This window comes from Saccostrea echinata, unplaced genomic scaffold (genome assembly GCF_033153115.1).
Source record: "Saccostrea echinata isolate AGI-Se365-2 ecotype Australia unplaced genomic scaffold, CSIRO_AGI_Sech_v1 ptg000035l, whole genome shotgun sequence".
NCBI classification, from domain to species: domain Eukaryota; kingdom Metazoa; phylum Mollusca; class Bivalvia; order Ostreida; family Ostreidae; genus Saccostrea; species Saccostrea echinata.
Genome location: NW_026889784.1, coordinates 1541073 through 1566085, shown reverse-complemented (window position 1 = coordinate 1566085; position 25013 = coordinate 1541073). Strand labels below are relative to the sequence as shown.

General features: G+C 31.9%; 2 protein-coding genes across 2 annotated transcripts in view; both read left to right on the top strand.

Moving 5' to 3' along the window:
• The window catches only part of LOC133199747 (low-density lipoprotein receptor-related protein 6-like), a 314855-nt gene that overhangs the window by 192542 nt on the left and 97300 nt on the right, over positions 1 to 25013 (top strand). Inside the window, exons 2-13 of the mRNA XM_061335607.1 lie at positions 4557 to 4809; positions 5241 to 5385; positions 5696 to 5806; positions 6075 to 6329; positions 6489 to 6639; positions 7717 to 7854; positions 8134 to 8239; positions 9496 to 9634; positions 15244 to 15363; positions 15439 to 15666; positions 15774 to 15954; positions 16137 to 16264. Of these exons, the coding sequence (XP_061191591.1) occupies positions 4557 to 4809; positions 5241 to 5385; positions 5696 to 5806; positions 6075 to 6329; positions 6489 to 6639; positions 7717 to 7854; positions 8134 to 8239; positions 9496 to 9634; positions 15244 to 15363; positions 15439 to 15666; positions 15774 to 15954; positions 16137 to 16264 (1955 nt within the window). The remainder of the gene's footprint in view (positions 1 to 4556; positions 4810 to 5240; positions 5386 to 5695; positions 5807 to 6074; positions 6330 to 6488; positions 6640 to 7716; positions 7855 to 8133; positions 8240 to 9495; positions 9635 to 15243; positions 15364 to 15438; positions 15667 to 15773; positions 15955 to 16136; positions 16265 to 25013) is intronic.
• On the top strand, positions 21603 to 23957 carry LOC133199732 (uncharacterized). Its single transcript, XM_061335599.1, has 3 exons — positions 21603 to 21772; positions 22613 to 22763; positions 23734 to 23957. The coding sequence occupies exons 1-3, from the start codon at positions 21733 to 21735 to the stop codon at positions 23921 to 23923; spliced, it is 381 nt and encodes a 126-aa protein (XP_061191583.1). The 5' UTR covers positions 21603 to 21732; the 3' UTR covers positions 23924 to 23957.

Sequence of the window (25013 nt, the reverse complement as noted above, 5' to 3'; positions counted from 1 at the left end):
ATTTAATATTAGACGTGCTTCTATCTGAAAATGAATTCTCCTCGAGGGAATGATTTTTCCGAAATTTAAATCAAATGTGAAATTGTGTGATTTGAATTCAAGTTTTGTGAAAATTAAGTTTTAGGTATAGAAAAAATGTGCATCATTCATGGATTTAAAAGAGTAAAATCGAGTGGATGATGTGTAGACATCTTTTTGTTATTTACATGTTTTTATATTTAATATATTATTTTTGTTTCCCTCTTGAACACATTCCAAAGTTTACCTGTAACTCTCCATTCTGTTTATTTTAACTGTTCATTCTTTTTGAAAAAACTGTCCATTCTTAAAAGAATGGACAGTTTTCCAAAAAGAATAGACACTTACAGGTAACTTAATGGATTGTTTGAGGAGTTAGCTCAACATTAAGCTATAGAATGGACAACACAAACAAAAGGTTTACGTCACAATCATGTTTTAAATATATATATATATATATATATATATATATATATATATATATATATATATATATATATATATATATATATATATAAAACGTGTTTACAACTTTCTTTAAATTAGTACCAAAATGCTTAGTTTTGAAAATGCGAAACAAGTACGAAGTTTTTTCGTTTTTTTAGGGGGGTGGGTGGTACTTCTTTCCAGCTTTCAGCTATTGTAAATCAATACTTTATAAACATTTAAAGAACTTATCGCATGTTTCTAAATTATTTGAAATTAAAAGCGTAAAACTTTCCTCATAACCACAGTTTATAAATTTTGTGTTTTTACTGCGGATAAACCGCGGTAATTAACCAATAATTGATTCAAATGAAAACCCCTGAATTAAAAATCTAAGTTAATTAGATAGCGATCACGTGACCCTGTGACGTCAAAGGCGACAATGGCTGATCAGTTCTTCACGATAATCTTCCTAAAATATACGCGATACAACCTGAATTTTCTGCGTTGTGGACGACCAAATCACTGATTTTATCAATATGAAATTGAATATCCAACCTTATATTTTAGAATTGTCAGCAAGAAAAAATCTGAAAAATCTGTTAACAATGTAAAAATAGCAGCGACGATATTGAAGGAGACGCGGCGAAGACAAAGAAACTCGCCATCACAATACAATTTGATTTGTAATCTTATCACATGTATTAACTTATTTGATTCACAAATTTAATATTGTATAACTTTGTTATTCTTCGTTTAAGCATAACATTAATTTACTTATGTTTTGTAAAGGATGGCGGTCTTGAAAAATAATTTTCCGATCACGAAACATTGCCGTGATCGGAGCTGTATAGATTCTAAATGTTTCGAATAAAAAACGAAAATATCACAATAGCCTTATACCTTAGAACTAGTTAATGTTTCTATAGTAATTAAAAAGCACGCTAGGAAGGAATTTTTTCAGAATTTTTCGTAATTAAGCTGCATTTGTCGTTGATAACTCCGTAAATAGTGTGCATATTCTCATCTCTCTATCACTGAATTGTCACCTATGACGTCAGAGCAGTATTTCGCCGAAATCCGACTGAAATATGCATATTGCCGTTTTTGAATTTCAACTCTCAATATCTCTTAAAATATGCTTTCAACAACGTTTATAGTATTCAGTATTTTAATAAACAAGGTTGTAGATAATATTTTTCATAAAATTACGATTTTTGGAAGATCATGCGATCAGTCCTTTAAGTGAAAAAAGAAACACATCATAGATAGATATCCAGCAAGACACATAAATTGTTTTAATCAAGTCTGGCATATACATAAAAACAAGTTGAAAAATTATGCACTTTGAAAAATTTTTTAAAAGTGCGTTAAATTTGGGACCAAGTAAACGCACTTTGTTTGTTTGTTTCTATGTTGTTTAACGTCCCTCTCGAGAATTTTTCACTCATATGGAGACGCCACCACTTGCCGGTGGAGAGCTGCAAATTTTGTCCTATACTCGGCACTTAGTGGCATTTAGGAGTGAGGGATCTTTAACGTGCCAGCACGTACTGCGACACGGGACCTCGGTTTATACGGTCTCATCCGAAGGACCGGTCTCCACGTCCCACAGTGGGATTCGAACCCGCTACGTAAGGATCAACTCCTTACTTCGCGACTCTAGAGCAGACGCTCTGACCATTGCGCCACGCGGGCGACCCACGTCCCACAGTGGGATTCGAACCCGCTACGTAAGGATCAACTCCTTACTTCGCGACTCTAGAGCAGACGCTCTGACCACTGCGCCACGCGGGCGACAAACGCACTTTGAAAAAATATATTTCTTTTCAAAGTGCGTTAATATCGACCATATTTACGCACTTTGAAAAAATAAATGTGCACGGCTTGGTAAATATTCTCGCAAATTTTAGGTATGATAAATAATTATCTGAATCTGTTTGGATAATTTTTCGGTAATGACATCACATTAGGATCTGAGATATAGAAGTTTTAAAGATTTTTAGGTGTTGTCTTGTTCTTAAAGGTTCAAAGCTTCTCATAAATGTCATAAAAGTTAATATGGGTCTTTTGGAAATAATGGAGGAATGATTGTTTAAAAGCTCAATTTTGTTTAGTTTTGTTTTATTTTATCCATTCTGTTCAGTAGATCTAGGGGTCGATAAGTGACTTAAAGCATCATATTTTTCAATGTGATTTTTCTATTGAAAATGAGCCTCTTCTTTAATATAATAGGGTTTGTTACTTTTTTCTTCAGGAAAGCTTATCTCAATTTTTTCATCTATTTTGCGTTAACTAAAATTTAGTGAGAGAAAGTATATCAATGTCATACCAGTTATGTAAATACATATAGATAAAGAGTTGGGCTGAGAAACCTTCTACCTGTGTTCTTTCGTTCTCGATGAGGGTAGATCAAAAGTGGATCCAGCGACGGCGCACCCCCCCCACCCCCCAGTTGAATTTATTTTTTTTTTTTTACATGTAAATGTAAATGCCACTGTAACTCAACTCATCAGCCTTTCGAAAGAAATGTAACAAAATAATGCTGTTTATTACTACTAAAATCTATCTCCAGAATTTTGTTTTATACGTATTTTTTTCAAAGGGCGTTAAGTGTCTCCATGGTAAAAAATGTTGATCTACACTCTTCACGCACTTTGAAAAAAAATTTCAAAGTGCGTTGCTTTTGTTCCAAATTTAATGCACTTTGAAATTTTTTTCTCAAAGTGCATTAATTTTGCCCCAATTTTAACTCACTTTGAAAAAAAATTTCAAAATACGTAATTTTTTCAAAGTGCGTTGCCACAGGGCCTAATTATATGATCATGTCTCCTGGAATAGCACAACATTTAACATGCCCGATTTTTGCTCATTCATCGGATAAAATTGAAAGGCTTACTTATTATTATTGATTACATGACAGATTTAGTCCCTGTGAAGAAATGCAAGAATCTGGACTTGGAAGGCAGAATTTATTGATTATTAAGATCTTCCGTTTTCAGGGAAGACCTTATAGTGATTCTACTGTTTCTTCTTATTCTTCTTTTTTTTTTCCAAATTTTGTGCAGGCGTTTTCTCGAAAACTATTCAGTGGTTTTCCGTGAAACTTTCAGGAATAATTAGAGATTATATGAACTTTGTTCATCGCAAGGAAAATTTGGAAAATTCCATTCTGGTTCCAAATTACGGGCAATTTCCTGATTTTTAAATGGAATGTTGTCCGCGGCAGATCTAAAGAACGGCTAAAGATTTGAACTGGAGACTTACTAGAGAGCATAGAACGTGACTTCTAGATTTGCGGAATCGCCTTTTCGTGCGTCGTCAGTACTTTCGGTGGCTACCGGAAGCGAATTAAAAAAGTCGAATTTTTCAACATTTTTGTTTTTCAATATGTTTTGATGATATTATTAAGGTTAATAGAGACTCTTTTCAGAATGCATAATATATAATTTGTTTGAAAATTGATAATAAATATCATAATTATTATTAATATTTTTTAAACAAACATTGTGCACGCGGTGCCTCGAGAACTATTCAGTGGTTTTTCGTCAAACTTTCAGGGATAATGCGCTATTACATGCCATTGTTACATTTGGAAGAATTTTTTAACAATTCGCTTCCGGTTCCAAGTTATGGACAGTTTTCTGATTTTAAAATGAAATTTTATCGCCCTTTTTTTCAAAAATGGCTAAAGATCTGAACTGGATACTTGTTAGAGATGGTAGATGATGGATTTTAGATGTGCAGAATCTCTTTTTCGTGCGTCGTTATTACTTCCGGTTGCTACCGGAAGTGAATATAAAAGTCGTATTTTTTAACTTTTCTGTTTTTTTAAATATATTTTTATAATATTAAGATGGTTATTCGGACGGAAGACCTCTCGTTGCTCGCAACGAGTTTCTAGTTATTATTATTTATTTTTTGCATAGTCATGAAGTGAATCGTAATGTTATTACACTTTCAACAGAGTTGCATATAAAAGTAAAGTTATAATCCTACCAAACATTGTGCTTTGACAACTTAAACTTCTGTATACTGTCAATATGAGTAAAATTAGAAAGCTAACTAGATTAAGTTTTATTTCCTTAATCAAACATATACTACTGAAACAGTCTGATGTTCTTCTCTGACAATGGTGTGAATCCACGCATTGAAAAGGCCTCCATGGATGGAAGTGATAGGACAGTGATAGTGCACATCGGTCTGCTACGAGTCCTATCCCTTACTGTTGACACTGTCAATAATTTACTCTTTTGGGCGGACTTTAACAGACACACTCTTGTGGTCAGCAATTATGACGGATCAAGTCGAAGAGTTGTAAGACGACAGAGTCAAGTCTTGTTGAATAGTGTCGTTTTTCATCGGGTAATTGTATGGTTTAAGATATTTCAACATAAAACTAAATGTAGTAAATGATAAATGATACTTCATTTTATTAGTCAAAATAAAATCTTTATTTTCTCAGGCCAGACATTGCCGCATTGACCATTTTTATTCACATACTGAAAAAGGGGATTAATTCAGTTTTGTATTTTTTAAGCTACAAAAAGAAAATCATACGTACGTGTATTTAGAAAAAAAAAACAAAGATAAAGCATGCAATCATAGATATGCAATAAATTTCTGCCTGCTGCATTTAATTTTGAATGAAATCTTTGACCTGTTTAACTCAAGATTTTTTTAAGGAATCCGGATTCTGTTGATTGTAACATTGCTCAATACTTACTTTTTTTTTTTTTATTGTTGAAGTGTTTTAAGTGTATGATATAATGATATATTTGTTTTTCTACGTTTAGAATATACTACATGTTGTTAGCTCGAGCGCTAGGTTGATTGCTGGATATGATGCTACAGCTGGGTCTTTAATGTACGGTGTAAACACATCAGCAGAACCGTTTGTTGTTCATGTTTACGATGCAAAAATATTTCAATCACATGCCGGTATATATGAAGCAATAATGTTTTATTTTGTAAATAAAATAGGTTTGACCAATTTTGTTGTTGCTCAAATTGTACACTAGAAAAGAATCTTAAATTCCTTTCACTGTGACTATTTATAGTGTGCAAATATTGTCTTTCTATATCATTTAAAATTTGTTGCCAAAAATTATGAAGCGTATTTTTTAAAAGCATGTGATTGATGTGCCTTAGTGAAATTTTTAGATTTCGAATGTTCATAAAATATTTAGACATTGGTTTTGAATTAATTTGTTATAACTATTTGAATAATGTGTATGTATATTATTTTTAGACTCTTGTGCTTCAAGACGTTGTCAACATATATGTGTAAACAGTCCTTCAGGAAGCAAATGTCTTTGTGCTGAGGGTTATAGGTTATCCTCAGACGGTTCCACATGCAGAGGTCACGTCTGTGTATATCAATATCTAAGTTCTTAAATACTAGTAACAAAGGAGAGTAATCATATTTCTAAGCAAGTTTATATTGGTTAAAATAATAAAATATAGAACTGTATGAAGTTCAACATTTAGCACATTTATCAAAGAAAATCATCATAAAATTGTAGTTTATCAAGATCGGATTCAGAAGTTGAAATGATAAGAAAAAAAACCAAGTCCCAAGTACTTAAGAAGTTCCTTTTGTTAACACTTTCATTTTGCTGCTTTGACAGAACACTCGTCGCTCTATGAGAAAGGATTTATTGTTAGCAACGCCACAATATTTTCCATGTATGAAGTGAATATCGTCAATGGAATACAATCCACGGTTACTGGCATTCGAATCTCATCAGCTAATATCACAACGTTTGCTGTTGACACTAACTCTCAGCTTATTTACTTTGTGGACAGCCGTAGTAAGAGATTAAAAAAAACAGACATCATAACAAGAAATTTTAGAACTGTAGCTCACATTGGAAGTGCTACAGGTAAAAATTAATTTTCTCTCTCTCAAACTCTCTCTCCCTCCACCCCCTCACACGCACATATTCTTCATAACTTTTGTTAAAAAATATAATTCTAGTTCCCATGTTTAAATTAAACCTCCTTCAATTGTCATTCATTGCCTTCCCTTTCCATTTAAATAGATATGAATTTTGACTGGGTTGCGAATCTACTGATATGGATTGATCCAACAGGGTCGAGCATACAAACTTACTCTATTAATTCTGGTTCGACTACAGTAATCTATAGTGGACTTCAACAACCAGCTTCATTAACAGTGGACGCATATAATGGGTTTGATATATATATATATATATATATATATATATATATATATATATATATATATATATATATATATATATATATATATATAACATTTAAATCCAGTGGTGATGCCAAAGTCCGATTGTCTCGCCAAAGTACTATGGCTCGTTTCCTATGACACACGTTGCGCGAAAATGCGATGGTCTAACACGCCAAAGTCCGATTTTGCAGAGAAATAAAGAACGTCTATGACGTCACAATATTCCGACGTCGATCCTTGACTTCGTTTGTATGGCATTCAAAAGCTAACCATATAGGAATATTCTTCGAGTACAATTTGATTGAATTTGGTTATTTGCACTCACATTAAATATTAAGTTTAGTATTCGCACCCCACTAGACTGATAAGGGTTAGTTCTTGCACAATATTGATTTAATTGTGGGAGAGCTTCGTACCCATTCGAGAGATAATTTCAGCCGGGTAAGACCTCGTACACCGTTGGATTGAATAGGGTTTGTCTCGCACCCACCAGAGAGATTAAGGGTACGTCCTTGCACACTTTTCGACTGACAAGAATTAATCTTGCACCCATCACAGGGATTAAGTCAGCCTCGTACCCACTTGAAAAATTAGGGCTCGTGATACAATTATATTTTTACCTATTCTAGTGAACTTTTTCACTTTGGCGATCAAATATTTTAATATTCTTTTGTTTTTATTCAAAACTTTCGGACCTTGGAATGGTGCGACTTCACAATTTACTGCAAAAGTACTATATGAGTCATAAACGTTAATTGTTTTTTTGCACCATCGGACTTTGGCGAGTCAAACTATCAGAGTTTTATGCAGACCATAGGGGTTTCTTGTGACCATCGGCTTTGAAGTCCCATCGCACTTTCGAATCCTACATATATACTTGAATACTTTATGAAAAGAGTGCCTTATACACGTAATAAAAAAAATCATAAATATTAATAATGTCCAAATTATTTTAAATCAAGTTTTATTTCATGTCTTTTCCGTAATTGTATTGATTTTTAAATTACTTTAAAAAAAAGATTATGAATTTCTTTTCTTCCATTTTACAATGTAATATATTGTAGTTACCTTTTTTGGCTGTCGGGACAATTACGTAAATCAATAATGCGGGGAAACTTGCGCAGAACTTTGCCAGAAGCTATCGTGTCTTCTCCAAACTTAGACAGTCCAACGTCTCTCTATTATGATATCACAAGCAACAGGTAAATTTTAATAAGTCTAGGAAAAACATACACAAATGAAAACTTTAAGTCGCATTTCAAATAACAATTCTAATTTATAAATGAATCATTTAAATGTGCAAAGCACACAAGAAAGTTGTTTTGATATGATGTATAAATATTCTCACGATTTTTTTTTAGCTTTGATTCGGTTGACAGCTTATTTTTTTACTATGATATTTCCATTTAGAAAACTAAATATGTCATAGATTTAGTTGGTTCTTCTCAAAATGTTTTTAACCTAATTCGTTTTTATTTTAGAATATATTGGCTTGATAGATCGATTATTAAAAGCTGTTTGACCAATGGATCCAACATTAAAAATCATACTGTTACGTTAGGTGCAACGCAAATATTTGTATACAAGGTAATTAAGTCTTGTTATAAGTTTTATACTAGATTTTTAATAAAAATCAAAGATAAACCAAGTATTTGTTTATTTTTACTATTGTGTTATTGTACAATCAATAGTCTATAATTATTAAAGTCGATGCTATTTTATATAATGTTAATTATAATGCATACACTCCGCTGTTTGAATCAGAGATAGAGTCATTTAAAAAACTGTTTTACACCAGTAAGCCTATGAAAGATTCAATTTTGAATGAAGTTATGTTTGTCATCACCTGAATGATTATTAGAAATAGAGCTTTACGAAAATCTTAAACTGCATTCCTTACCTTCATATGCATTTGTAATGTTTTACCAAGAGGCAAATCAGAAACATGATCTGAGAATCATTCCTCCGTGCAACATCTTATGCAAGTCTGGTCTTTTTTTTTCTTCAAATTGTTAAATTCGCTATGAATTTTTATCACAAAGTAAGAAGAAAACCATTACCAATAGAGCACATGTTATTGAAACTTTCTCCTCAAAGTTTGAGTGTATTATAACTTTCACTACAATGAAACAAATGCTCACCTCGGCTCCCTAGCACGTTAGAGAAACAGGAGAGAATTTTTGTGGAATCAAAGAAAGTTATTAAATACTGATAAAACAGAGAAACAGTCTTATGCATGAATGAACAAGTCTTTGTACAGACCCTAAAACGTGCTACTACACCAATTGAACGGTACGGTACGCTTTGTGAACGGTACGGTTCGCTTTGTGCACGATACGGTTCGTTTTGTGAACGGTATGTAAAGCAAGTGGGCGGAGTCTGTACGCTTTAGTTTATGACTGGCTTCCTAATAAAGTCGTTTATTTCTTTATTATAATCTCTTTATTTTATATAAATGGAAGTACGGTGCCGTTCAACATGCACAGCTCAAGTTTTTACCTGTGCATGTGTGATGACAATACTCGATCGAAAAATTCAAATATTTTATAGAGTAAATAACGAAAGTATAGAAAGACGTCAGTCTAGATAACGAGACCAAGGCAAGAAATGTTCAGTGTTTCTTAAAAAAGAAAAACTTGGATATAAATGCATGCACAGACGAAGCATTTAAAAAAAAGATTTGTGAACGGTTAGTTTTGTGCACCGTACGGTAAGCTTCTTGCAGGGAACGATTCGTTTCGTTTCTGAGGTGTAGTAGCACGTTTTAGGGTCTGTATTTCTGTAAGTCATTTATCGGCAATTGATATTTTGACGTGAACAATGACAAATAAATTTTCTTGTAGGATTTCTTTGGTTGGATGGACAAGAACAGGATATATTTTGCAAGGAAGTCAGCAAATTCCTCAGAGATTGTTTTTGATTTAATACAAAGTCCTAAAGAAGTTGTCATATATGATTCTTCTTTACAGCGGGATAAAAGTGGTTAGATTATATTTGTCTCTACATAAATTTGACATTATGAATGCTAACAACTACTGAGTATGTTGTTTGAGGAAGCACTAAATACTTTGAGAAAATTGTCTTGCATAAATTTGTACATATTGAGTTTTTCTAGCACATTTTCAAAAAAAAAAAAAAAAAAAAAAATTACCTGCCATATTTCTCAAGGGAAAATTGTTCAAATACAATGACATAATAGTGAACAGAAATCACGGTTGTTCAGTTACATTGGGTATATTATGTACATGCAAATAATACTATCAATTATATTATCTTTGTCTAGAGTAATGTTTAGAATATTTCAATTATGCTCTTTACTATAGACCTCCGTTTATCCCATTTTCATGAAAGGACAAATCACACAAACTTCACAAAGTACTATGGTAGTTACCATCAAATAAGAACTCTTCACTGAGCAGTATTTAGAATTTCCTTAAGCTGTTGTATAAAATATGATGAAGAAATGTATATATGGTTATACGTACAATTTAAACCATTGAATAAGGTTCTATTATAAAATTAGTGTAATACTACTTTCAGAATACAGAATATTTTAAAATGGGAGATTTCTTGTGCTTATATGTGAGTACACATGGTGTCTTGGCTACATAATATTCTATTTTTGCATACTGCTAAACATCAACATGTTTTTTCAAATGCTTAACGTAGAACCTACGTCGTATTATGTCAAGATTAAGTTTTTGCTTGGTCTGAAGGCATCTGCTGCTCTCTGATCCGAGCTAATAAAACTGTGATAATTTGAACGGGATTCAACTATATTTGAAAGAATACAAACTTGCTAATGAAATATATGAAGATAACGAACAGTATTCAGGCTCAAAAGTCCAATAAACAATACAAAATAGGAGCAGAGCAAACACGGACCTCCAAACTAAGAAATCTTTAGTTTCTAACAAAAAATACAAAATTTTGATAAAATGTCGCATGAATAAAAGATCTGTTTCAAATCGTATTTATGTATAGTAATATCTATTACGAAATGATGTTTTTACATTCTATCCCTTAAATTCCGAATATTTGTTCATTATTTATACGTGTCTTTGGTGGTTGATGTATAAAAAATGTCCTGAATTATGGATTTTTGAAACCTTTTTTGCTTAGTAAATCTTAAAGTAACCTTAAAACAGTCATATAATAATTGAATCTTGTGTCCTATGGCTATGTTATTTATTTTATTACAACGGTAGACAAATGTTCGGTTATCAACATTCAGTGTTAATCTTGCATTGCATTGGTAAAATAATTAATATATATTCGATAATTATTTATAAGGAAACCGCTCGGGTCTCCCAAGATACATAACCAATCAATACACAAGTTTCAATACATGATGTAATGGCCATAGAGAAAAAAAGGTATAAAAGTATTTGATAATGATAAAAAATTATAATTATTTTAACAAAACAATGGACCCTCTATACACCTTTAGGACGTCGAAAAAATCGTATGGCCTAAAGCAGTTCGTATTAAAATTACTTATAGTTCATGTATGCCATTTAGTGTACACAGGAAATCTTAAAGACATCGTAGTAGTGATAAAGAAAAAATCGCGTTCGCTTTCCCAGTGGCGTATATTCCATATAGGCGAAAAGGCTGAAGCCTATACATCATTTTCGTGATGTAAAAAAAAAAATATTTATTTATACATGTATTTGGTTGAAAAATGGGGTAAAGTTGATCATAAAACTTATTTATTTACCAGTTACTAGAATATTTTTTATCAAATGCAATAAAAGTATTTTTAGCAATCCACACTTTTACGCCTATCCAATTTTTACAGTATACACAACTTTTGATTTTTATAGCTAGTTAAATCTAAATTTGAAATGTTACTTTGAAGTCGATATCAGACTATTAAAAATGATATCAACAGGGGTCTACGATTAGGACAGGAAATAGAAATTAGGAAATATGTTTGGGTTAGTAGGAAGTCAAACATATATTTAGATTATTCAGTAAAGAAGTTTCCATAAATTCCAGGTACTGTGTAAGGATTTTAAAATTTCTCAATTTTATTAAGAGTGGTCATGAAGATTTTAATTTCTATATCATAAAAATATGTTTAATTAAATGATTTATAATTATATTCACTTGAAAAATGACAATGATAGATGTCTCCAAGATCGCAGAAAGTGGTCCTCCCCCCTCCCCCCCGCCGCCCTATTAACAGGAGGTGACTCCCTCCTTGCCTATCCGCAACTCGGCAAAGATGCGCTTTAGGTGAAATCTGTGACTTCACATTAGCCTACACATTAGCAGAAGGGAATATACACCACTGTTTCCCAATAGGAGAAATACATAAAAAATTAAGTTTTCAATTACTTATCTTGGTCTAAGCTTTTGAATAATTGAATTAATCAAAAATTATATGTACAATACAGACTGGAATTTATTTTATTCCATATCAAATAGTAGATCAGTCTAACTGCACAAATGCACCCTTAAAAGTAATGAAATGTATCCTTAATTAAATTACTGTGCAGTGTAAAGACGATCCTTAGTATTTCATATCAATAATAATTTTCTCCCTCATCCATGTGCTAGTTAAATAATTTATCGACATACTAATTTCGCAATTCAACTATAAGACCATATAATATTCTATAGATGTATCTTTTGTTTTGTTTAATGAGGAAAATAAGATTTTATACACATTTTTCAAAACGTAACCCAAAATTCATTTTTATATTGTTTTGATACATATAACATTTTTTCTTGCATTATTATCTAAGCAAATGACCAATTTGTTATCAATATATTCAGTGATTTCTTGATTATAAAACTTAATAAAGGGAAGTAATCAAATATTGAATCCGCCTTTTGATTGGTTAGTTTGGATCTTGAATCTCGAAACTCGAATTTCGAATCTCGTATTTCGAAACTCGAATCTCGAATGAGCCTTCTGGGCTTTCGTAGACAAAGACATATGGAAAATAATAAAAAAAAATTGCATTTAGATTGATTCAAAATCATTGATAATTATTAAGCGCATTTGCTTATATATCATGTTATTTGGGTTTTCTGTCATTTTTTTTTTAAAGAAGAATTTATTCTATGAATATTTTAAGTAAATAAAATCAGTAAACGATACAATTTGAAAATAATTTTTGTAATTTTCTGTCTAGTCCTTGTGATCATGTACCACTAAAAGTCAGCAAATTGCACAGGCTGCAATACATTCATTAACAAGGAAACATACCTTTTAATTTGATTAATAAGCGAGTGCTAATTAATGATTTTGGAAAGTTTGAAAATCCTTTGGCAAAGACTTTTCCGACAATTGAAAGGTTTTTCCTTAAAATCACTTCAAATGCGATAAGAATTTCTCAAACACACCTGTTGATTACTTTTCACTTTCATTTCCTCAATTTTATAAAAAGCTCAAAGAAAGAACCAAGTTTTATGAATTACCTATTATATATCTAAAACCTGCAAGCCTGATGATCGATGCATTAAAAGTGATAAAAAATACTGAAAAAAGCACAGGATGAAATTACACCATTCAGTCGAAGGAATTGTAACTGAATGCCCACTGAATGATCACTGAAAAGTCACATAATAGATCCTTTCCCGTGACTTTTCCGTGATCTTTCAGTTATCATTCAGTCGACTGAATGGCAGATACATTTCAGTGGTCTTTTAGGTATCTTTCTGTTCTATCTTTTTATTAAATAATCGGCTCATTTTCTAACTAAGAGTTTTAATTTCACGTTTTCCTATTATAAAAGTATTAATTTAATCTCTTTTCGAATAAAAAAATAAATTTAAAAAAGTCAATCTAAGAAAGAAATTCTTGTAGAAACTCGGGGTCGAACCGGGGGCCCTTCCGCAAGGTAGTCTGCCACCTTATCCATTCCACAACTGCGTCTTGTTGAAAACTACTGGTATTAAAATCGATGAATCTGTAGAAATCGAATTTGGACACGTAGTTCACTTGTTTTATCGAGGAGCTTGGCGATGTGTATATATCTTGTATACATTTTGTATATTCTATGTTAATTGCGCGGATTTTGGGACAGACTAATGAATTACAAATATCCTATCGGGATGATGACAATTATCGGCGACGGGCATCTGTTTCTCAAAGAAATGAAAAGTTAAATCTTCAACTCGGAGAAAGTTTTAAATTTTCTCTCTAGAAAATTATGTTAAATAATTTTAAAACGATATATTGAAAAGCTTAAATATCATGTTATTTTAACAGATAAGACACAAAATTTATAATATTTAGTTTCTTCAACAAGAGGCATAAATGGTTTTTTCTGTCTCTTATTTCACTACGAGATATTTCCATGAAAACTAACCGCATTATACAGCGTTAGATGGACACAAGAATAATAAAAAAGTAAATTACCTCGGAAAAAAAAGAAGAAAACGTTTATTTCTGTTTATATTCACAGATTAAAATCATATTTTGACCGATATCCTCTTTTTTCAAGTTGACTGATTGTTAATTTAACAACTTATTAAATTGAATTAGCTTGTGGAAATATTTATCACTGATTTAGAGATTTTACAGAGAAAAAAAGGATAATTCTATGTCAGTCAATCAAATTCTGATACTAATATTGGATCATTATCTGTTGTCATTTAAATACTTCTGTCTTTCTAAATCGATTTTCATGCAACAGATTAGAAATTCGAAAATGATTTTGAATTTTATGAGTGCACAGTTGAATTGTAATTTTTAATATTAGTAAAATTATATTAAGACATAATTTTTATAGTCTATAATCACAATAATTAACATTTTAGTAATCAATTTAAAGACAGTTGAACATCTAATTATTGCTAGTTCAACGTGGCAGAATATTCTTTTCACAAAAAGTATAACAGAAACACATTCATTTAAGATGAAATAAAAGTAATTTTATGAAATTGTTAAAGAATAATTACTGATAAACTAATGAAAAGCCGGTGAAAAAGTTGAATTACGACTGAAAGGCAACTGAAAGATGACGGAAAGGGAACGGAAAGTTCATTGAAAGATAAATGAAATATATGCTCTGAATGGTGACTGAAAGTAACTGAAAGGTCACTGAAAAGTACCTACCATTCAGTGACTGAATGGCCACTGAAAAGTCACTGAAAGCCTTTTCGATTTTATTTCTTGTTTTTATATAATGATGAATGGAGATAACGAACATTAAAAAAATTCACTGAAAAAATACAAACCGGGAGCAGAGCAAATACAAGCATCTAAAACACATCAGAGGTGGTATCAGGTACCATTGAGGAGTAAGCATCCCCTGTCGACCCGTCATACCCGCCGTGTGCTCTTTGTCATGGTCGGGCAAACGGAAAAATCCATAGACAATTCAGTGTTTAAATTACGAGCACTTTACTTAATGAAATATCGTATTTTCTGACAAGGTCGTTTGATTCAACCATAAAACTTAAGAAATGAGGACTTAAATAGACTTGACCATAGATTTTAAGCAAATAAACGCTTGTTTCTTCAACATTTGCATAAATGATAAAGAATTTTTATATAACATATTTTAAAGCAATAGATTTCTTTGCATTCTTCACAGAAAATTTAAATCTTATGAAACTTACTGTCAATACAGGTGTTTGCAACGATCTGAATGGTGGTTGTGAAGATATTTGTGTGCCGATACAAAGTGGACGAAAATGTGAATGTGATTTCGGCCTGCAACTCCAGACAGATATGAAAACTTGTGATGCCAGTAAGTGGGATAATTTTCTGCATGGTAATTTATCCATAATTTATTTGCTTATAATTTTTTTTTTAATTTTGTAAGGTGTTTATACGAAGAATTTCTTGATTGTGGTTGATAACTCCCATGGAAGGATCCTTCAGATTGACATTAACACGGGAAGTTTAGTTAAATTACCGATCAGTGTACAGAGTTCTTCAGGAATAGCATTCGATAGGTCAACAAAGGAACTCATCTACTCCGATGGCTCATCGAAAACTATAATGTCAACTACGCTTCATGGAAAGAATACAACGTTGGTCTACGTAACAGGTACATGTATTTTGAACCTGATATTTAAACTAAAATTAGAAATTGATACCTTTACTTCTCAGCAATGTTTATCGTATTTTCTTTATTGTCGCCATTGCATTTCACAGGATACGCCCATGCTGAGCGTTTGACCATTGACTATTCAACGGGAAACATATATTTTTCTGCAGTAGCCTCTATATCAAGTCAAAGTTATATTGGAGTTGTACATAGAAAGAGTTTTCTTCATAAAACTTTGTTGTCCAACTTGCACAGACCAAAAGATATCGTTTTATATCCATCAAAAGGGTAGGTTAATGTACAGGTAAATGTATGAAATGATTCAGCTTATTATTATATAAATATATAATATCTTTAAAAATCAAATAAATGTAATTGAATTTATCTGAAGTGTGTATGTAATCTGATATAAAATATGATAAAAAAATTATTAATATGCTTTTTGTAAAATGATCTGTTTTACGATTTAGATTTTTATACTGGACAGAAACCGGAAGTACCAGAGAAATAGGTAGATCGTACATGGATGGAACATCACAAACCTTCATAGCAACAACAGAAATTGGAGCTCCAACTGGTCTTGCAATCGATTTTACATGTATGAATAAATACCGCTACATTATGTTTCCTTACATTCCATCTCTGGATGTATCTCTTATTTAAAAATAAGATTCATAACGATTTATTCTTCTATTACCTTAAAGCCAATAGACTTTATTGGACTGATGGACCTAAAGATCGTATTGAGTACTCTGACTTAAATGGAGGAAACAGACATGTTTTGACAACAGATAAAGACGCATTTCCCATTGGAATTGTTGTTCATGGACAATATCTCTATTACACAGCGTCGAATAGACAGTTGGTTTAAACTTTACTTCTCTTTTTCTCTTTCAGGAAAAAGTTGTCATTTAGTTGTTCTACTTCCTTTGAGACCGTAGTCTGTAACTGTAAAATAAATCAGAGTGAATATAACTTTTAATCTTTTTATAAAGTTTTCCGATTTTTTTTATTTGTTTGTTTTTGTTTTGCGTTGCTTTTTGCTTCTTTGGGTTTCCCTTTAACACGCGCAATTTGACCTAGCTTACATTAACTAGTGAAAAAACTTCTATAATCTGTTAATCTTATAATATTCAATTACAAATATGAAGTATATTTCTATTCTTAAACAATTAAATTAACAATTAACAACAATGTTAATGATATTCTGACGAACAATATTCAAGGTAAGTTCGACTCTTGTTTTATTTGCTTATTAACAAATCAAACGAAATATGACATTTTTTTTAAATGCAGAGGGGTAACAAAGATAAACAAGGCAACGGGTTCAAAAGTGACATTCATGTCAAGTCATCCAGAGCTAGGTAGACTGGATAGTCTGGATGTGTATACAGAAGATTCTGTTGATAGTAAGCATTGGACTTTTTGCGAGAAGCACTGACTTTTACAATCGACGGCCTACTTTTTCACCAGGACATTTTATGGAAGCTCTTTTGCGATATAAAAATTAAGCTTAATAGTTAATTAAACGAAAGAAATGGACCATTTCAAAGCACATATTACGTTGTCTAGGAAGGGAACGGCAACCACCCTACCCTCAACCCCCTCCCTTCCCACATTGACCAACTCTTGCTTAGTTTTCCTTCCGGAATGTTTTTTCTTCCTTATTTGATTCCTTCAGAAAATGAGATTGAAAGGAGATACTAATCCTTACGAATAAATAATTTAAGCTATGTAATTCTGCCTCCAATCATCTCTTGTGTTGATTGCATACCAGTTAATCATGTAAGTGCTCCAAACAAAATATCTATAACCACTATTAAGGTTTTCTTGTCATTTATCAATTCCGTACCTAAGTACATAAGGTAGTTTAAATGTCAAAGTAAGTCGTCGACTGTTAAAGTCAGTGCTTCTCGCAAAAGTCCATTAATGCTTTGTTAACAAATACAAAAAATTTCGAAAGATATTTCTTTTTCATCTCATGAAACCGGTTCAAAACCAGACATGTATTATAAAGTTAATCTTTCCTTTTAGTGAGTTTCAGTTGTTCTACAAATAACGGTAATTGTAGTACGTTCTGCTTTCCAACACCGAATGGAAGAACGTGTGGATGTGAGGACGATGTTGATCTCAAATCAGATCATACAACGTGTCAAGGAGGTACAAGTCAGCTTTTCATGGTGATACAAAAATATATAAATACAGAGAATTTAATCCCATATGACAAATTAATAAGCAATTTTAGAATTACTTACCGCATTAAAAGTCTATTAAGTTGGAAACAAATTTCAGTCCGAAACTTGAGACAACAGGGGTAGAGGTGAAGTACCCTCAGCTATGCAAAATTTTGTGGAAAAGATATACATGTAATTACATGTAATTGCATTAAGTCAGGATTATATTTACAAAAATATATTTAATTTTTAGCTCACCTGAGCTGAAAGCTCAAGTGAGCTTTTCTGATCACCTGTTGTCCGTCATCCGTCCGTCCGTCTGTAAACTTTTCACATTTTCAACTTCTTCTCAAGAACCACTGGGCCAATTTAAACAAACTTGGTACAAAGTATCCTTGGGTAAAGGGGAGTTTAAATTGTTAAAATAAAGGGCCAAGTCCCCTTACAAGGGAGATAATCAAGAAAAGACCAAAATAGGATGGGGTCATTAAAAAATCTTCTTCTCAAGAACCATATGGCCAGAAAAGCTGAAACTTATGTGGAGGCATCCTGGGGTAGCGTAGATTCTAAATTGTTAAAATCATGACCCCCGGGGGTAGGGTGGGGCCACAATAGGGAATCCACGTTTTACATTGAAATATATAGGAAAAGTCTTTAAAAATCTTCTTCTCAAGAACCACTGGACCAGAAAATTTGAAACTTATGTGGAAGCATCCTGGAAGAACCACTTCTCAGGAACCACTTGATCAGAAAAGCTTAAATTTATGTGGAACCATCCTGGGGTAGTGTAGATTCTAAATTGTTCAACTCATGACCCACGGGGATAGGGTGGGATGCAATAGGTATTACAAGTGGGGAAATCTGGTAAAGAACAGCATGGCCAAAGTTACTCAGGTGAGCGATGTGGCCCATGGGCCTCTTGTTTCAGATTTCTAAGACATGGACATTTTTACCATAGTAATTTCCGTTTTCATGCTTGTATTAATTGGATTACCTTTTAATAGATCGTGGACAAAGTAAATCAAAATTATCTTTATTCCGAAATTTTTAATTTTTTTTAAAAGTTATATCTTGACTTTAATTTGGGCAGTTTCTCGCTGCGCTACTTCTCTACCCAATGTGATTTTACATGACTGTCTTCCATATCCTGGACATACCTGCAAAATTCACTGTAATTCTGGATATAGACTTACAGCTAATGTATCCCTTATGTGTGATCACTCTGGACAATGGGATCCATCCCCAGTTTCCTTGTGCACAGGTAATGTTTTAACATTTTACATGAAAATATAATACAGACTCGAAGTAATCTAGGCATGGGGAAGGGTACACCTCCCCTATATTTCTTTTGTTTTTTGAGTACATGCTAAACACTTGTAAACTTAACAATCTACGCTTGTCTTCCCTCAATTAAAACATCCATGACCCATTTGTTTGTTTTCAAGAAATTATGTAGGCTGTGCCCAAACTGATATTGCTTCATACAGACCTGAAATATACAGCTCAAAAACTTTTAACTGAATATTTTTGTGAACTTACTAAATGCACATTTTTGGCGTAAATGTATACCTACCAAACAATTACAGATATGATGAATTTTGGAATTTTATTAAAGTTCTTATACATGTTTTCGTAATTGACAATTTTTGTTGTACATATTTTCTCCTCTTGTTGCACGAATAACAACTTCAATGCAATTATGCATGTAATGAAACAGGTTTTCACAGAGCCTTTTTTTTAAATGAGCACCGTTCTTGCTAGAGTGCCTTAGATATATCTTAAAATCTATACTTAGTTCGCCTGTTTTCAGTAAGAATCGGTCTACTTTATCTGACCCCAAATATGTATATATTTTTAGTATGAATCAGGACTGTTCCATGAAAAAGAAAGTGTGGAATCTGCATTACTTCTGGGAAACTCTCTGGTGTTGTTTGAGCAACACTATAATATACTATAATAATTCATACAAATAGTTTTTTGGGAAATATTTATCAAGCACATATTGTACATAATCTTTTAGTATCTCAAAAAAAAAAAAAAAAAAAAAAAAAAAAAAAAAAAGCATGGAGTATCCTACACTAACGCTGCCAGGAAATGATCCCAATATATATTCAATCTGAAATAATTTATGCGAAATTGTATTTTCTGTGGAATAAAAAGATTTTGATGACAACATGCCAACGGCTTGAACAAGACATTTGGGAGACACTTCAGAGGAAATGAAACTCATTCCATAAATGTTCTATGGAAACTTAGTGACTAGCACAAGTGGCATAACGCTGTTATTCCTACAAAAGGGGGAGTAACTTAATACTATAAAACGTAGCAATATCAAAATACCAGCTTTGAATGTGAAAACTATAATAAAATGGTATAATTTATCAATATTTATTTCCAAAATGTGCATTTAATTAGTTCTCAAAGGCATGTTGAGCTAATTTATTTTAGCTTATTCTTGACCATTTTCAACATCCAGTTTTTTGTAATAAATGGAAAAATTAAATGCCAACAAGTCAACTGTTTTCTTTGCCAATTTCCAAATTTTAATTTTACGGGTTTATGTGTGGTTAGTGTTTTAGAGAGAGAAAGGGAAACTTAAGTAATGTAATATACTTTAGGATTGAAAGGTGCTTTTATGTGGATCTTCATCTTGCCGTGATATAACTTTTTTGAGGAAGAGAATGTTGTTCTTGTCCTAAAGAGTCGAAGATTTGTTAAAACCTGCGAGTTGAAATACATACATGTAAAAAAAAAAAAAAAAAAAAAACAAATCTAAAGAGGGTTTTACTTTTCCCAGAGAACAAAACTGGTCCTTTATTCGTTTGAAAGTGTTTTCAAAACTTATTGCTCTGTTATGAATAATTTCCAAAGTAGTAAGAATATAAAACTAGATTTTACTTTGTTTTTTTTTCTATAATACTGTTTTCACATACTTTCATGATTAAGTAGCTCGTTGATTTAACTTACTAATGAATAAATAGAGTTTTATGCATGTGAGTTAAGGCTATGTATAGGCGTTTCTATGCAAATGAGCTAATAAAAACGCATAACAGGTATATTTATTATTCAGAGAAAGTTTTGATTTATTTTCTTATGCATACTTAGTACCCACGATATGTTATAGGCAGTACGCATTATGACATCATGTTATGACGTCACTGATCTTACCTACTGGAGGTAATAAAACCCATCAACAAAACAGCTTCGGCACAAGGGATTACCATATTTATATTTACATAAAAATTGTATAATGCTAAGAAGAATATTCTATATATTAATAAAACTGCTACACAAATCCTAGGCATTTGATCAGAATTTGAGGAAACTTATAACGGACTGTACATTTTTACCCTGATTCAACTTAAAACTTTACAAATAGAAATTATACAACTGAGCTGTTGATATGTGTGCAGCAATACCAGCAATCTTTGGAATATTTTGCTCCTTAATATACCTTGTTTCATTTAAATAAAATAGAGTATGCCCTTGCGCCGAAGCGTTTTTGTTGAAGTCCATTATAATCTTGTATAGTAAAGAACAATGACGTCATAATATGACGTCATAATATGTACTGACTATTTCATGTCGTGGGTACCAAATATGTATCAGACAATAAGTTTTAACTTTCTCTGTATAATAGATATAGTCCTAAGGCATTTTAATTAGTTTATTTACATAAAAATGCCTATACCTAGCCTTAACTCACCTGCGTAGATGTTACAATCACTAAAATGTTCATTAATTGACTCTGATTTTAGAGATATTCTGCACGTCAGCTTTAAAACATGTCAAGTTATCATCAACTTGCACACAAAAAGCAGGTGAATCTTGCACATTTTCTTGTAATAATGGATATACCCCGACAACTTCAAAGAACTTACTTTGTACAGATATGGGCACCTGGAGCCAGAACACCAGAAATTTATGCTTAAGTAAGGCATTGTCTGAGAAATACGAAAATGATCCATATTTGGATTCTTAAAAAATGTCGTGTTTTCGGATTCAGTTCTTTTTGGCAAATGTGTGGATTAAATAATTTTATAAAAGACTTGTTCTTTTGAATCATTTATATTTTATCTTCCTCAAACATAAACTTGAAGTATAACATGAAGAATGTTGAAAATTAAATTTTGTTAAAATTGAAATGCTAAGCTGCTTTCTTATTGAAAACAAATTATATCTTCGAAGAAGAAATATGGTCTTTATAGGAATTTTTTGATCATTTAACTTATACAGTGATAAAAAAAAGATAAAAACATAGTTGAAAGAATTTTACATATTTCATTTTTCGTGTCGTAAAGAAAGTAATTTTAATCAATCTAAATCCAACAGAAGAAACTAGTTTGAAAAGAGTTGTAACTGTTGTACATTCGAAAATTTTTTTTCTTCGGAAACATTTTTAAATACAATTTGTATGTGTCATAATTGAGATACATTACATGGAGTAATGATTCAAAACAAAGAGTATGGTTTGTCGTGTAATGTGCCACTTTGCATATAGTAAAATCTGAAATGGCCTATATCTCAGTTTGTGCATTACATATAATCGTCAAATACATGTTGCTCTGATAGAAATGATGATATCATTGTAAAGCAGTTTTTAAATAAATGTCATCATATCATAAATACACTGTAAAATAATTATGTTAAAAATAGCACTTAACACTAAAATAAAACTTACAAAAATATAACAAATAAATCACTTGAATATGCCAAATACCTCAAAGTAATAATGATTTTAACATTTTATTTTCTTATATTTCTTTTCATAGGAAACACATCCTCACAACACAATAGCGAAAACTATTTTAAAATATACAATATGTATGTCTACATTGGATCATCAATTGCAGCCATCGCTGGAATAATTTTCGCTGTAGCTCTTGCAATAGCGTGTTTCCTCAAAAGAAAAAATAAATCTCGGTAATTGTAATGTTTTAATATGAAGTTGTTTAGTATAACTTTGTCAAACTTTGAACCCTGTATGCGTCTCAATTTTGGTCATGATTATAATAGGAGACACATGGATCACAATGCTCATCTGAGTCACCTTGGCCCTACTATCATTGATAATTTCTATAAAAGATTTTTCCCTTTTTATTCCCATGGACAGTATATAGCCCATACTGTGTACCCGTCCTACTTCTTAGAATCGTCTTTATCAACGTAAATCTATACAAATGGGGATGGAAAACTTCAATATCAAAACAATGTTCTGGAGAAAAAAAGAATTTTTTCCCAAAAGATCCCCCCCCCTGTTTTCATGCTTTATGTAATATTTGATCCCGATTTTAGTTCAAACTTAGCCCTTGGGTCCATACCTTGAGGAATCTTTGACCTAAATATCTTGGAAATGGTTGCATATTTAAATACAGTGATCTAACCCTGTAGTATACCCTCTGGGTGCCCAAATTTGAGCAAACTTAAATCTCTACTACCTGCATATCTTGCATATTTACTGAACTGTTCCTGTGAAGAAGATTTTGAAAGATTTTTCCCTATACAATTCCATATAAGACCTTGATCCCCTATTGTTGCTCCTCCCTACCCCTCAGGTCATTAGACTCTGTCTCATTTACACAAAAAGTAGTTTTGCAGAGACAGACGAAAGCCTATGATAATCAGTTTTAATAGCCTTTGGTGGGTCTTAAGTCAGTCAGAAGAAAACCTTTTTTAATTCCAGTAGATCTTTCGTGTTAACCTTCATGTAGGGTTTACGATGGATCCCGAACTAAAATTTACCTAATTGGCTACAACCCAGAGTTAAAATTATGTACGCCCAGAAAATGTCACTTATGTCGGCCTCATAAATCTCAAAAATGTAGCAAGTAAAACTTTCTAACAAAAGATTTTTTCCTATTCAAACTCTGATGTTATCTCTTTGATTTTATAGCGATTCGTACCAGACATCGGTGCACGCGGAACACAATTACTCGATAATCAGAAGTCGTGGATATTTGACTGGAAGTAATAGAGAAGAGGGGCAAGAACCTGCTGAATACATTACCACTGATGACCAGTTCATTACAGAATATGTGGAACCAATGAAAGACATGTATCTGAACCCTGTGTATAGCTACTAAACTGTGCTACTCATCTGCAGCAAGAAACTTATGAGCAGACAAATATTTGTTTTTTTTTAAATTTTACATTGATTGTAATACAATTAATTATTTTTTTTGTATCGTTACTGAACATTTGTTATGTTTTACATTGAAATATGAATTAGTCAGAAACTAACGTTTTTTTTTTTCAGTAGGGCTTTTAGCTTTTCCTTAATTATTTTCTAAACGCCAACTAATACCTGTTGAAGAAAAACAAATAACTAACAGCATCATTTTTGTGAGTGTATTTTACTAATCAACTACAGAAAGTTTTACGAGAAATTCACATTACTTTCTCCATTATGTAAAAGTAATCTAGAGAAAAAAATATTAATTTTGCTTTGATACTTATATGTAACCAAGTGAAATAAAAATTGTCTTAAATTACAAACATTACAGATTTATATCTTTTCTTTGATAAACACGTAATGAAAAACCGTGCATGATATAAGGTATCAATTCTTATGTACATGTAAGTACCCAAACCAAAGTTAAAAGATAATATAAGAGGGTTAAGATTAAAAATGAAAATTGTCCAATGTAAACTCATTTAACAATCATTAAATTAGAAAGTTTCTATTAATTCTATTACAACGGAGTTGTTTTAAGTCCCATTTGAGAATTTTCCTCTCTATAGACGTCACAAAAGACTGATGAAGGGCTTCAAATTTAGACCTTTTATTGGTAGTGAGGGTCCTTTATCATGCTAACAGCTACCGAGACAAGGGGGCTCGTTTTTAAGGTTTCATCCGAAAGACCTTCGACTTTCACTTCAATTGCCGGGGCTTGTCGAAGAAAAAGAAACAACATACGAATGGGTATATAAGCAAAACACGATTGGAACTTAAAACAACACAATCAGTTTTGAAACCCTTCTTCAAAGGTGATATGACTGGATGGATTCTTGTCGTTACATCATTCTTTTTGTTCCATGATGAATTGATCATCATGAATATTAAACTGAATCTTTAAAATGTTTATGGTAACTTAGGTACATTTAAGTAAACCATTATAAATCATCTTTCATAACGCACGTAAATAAATACAGGTACAGGCTGCTTTGAAAGTG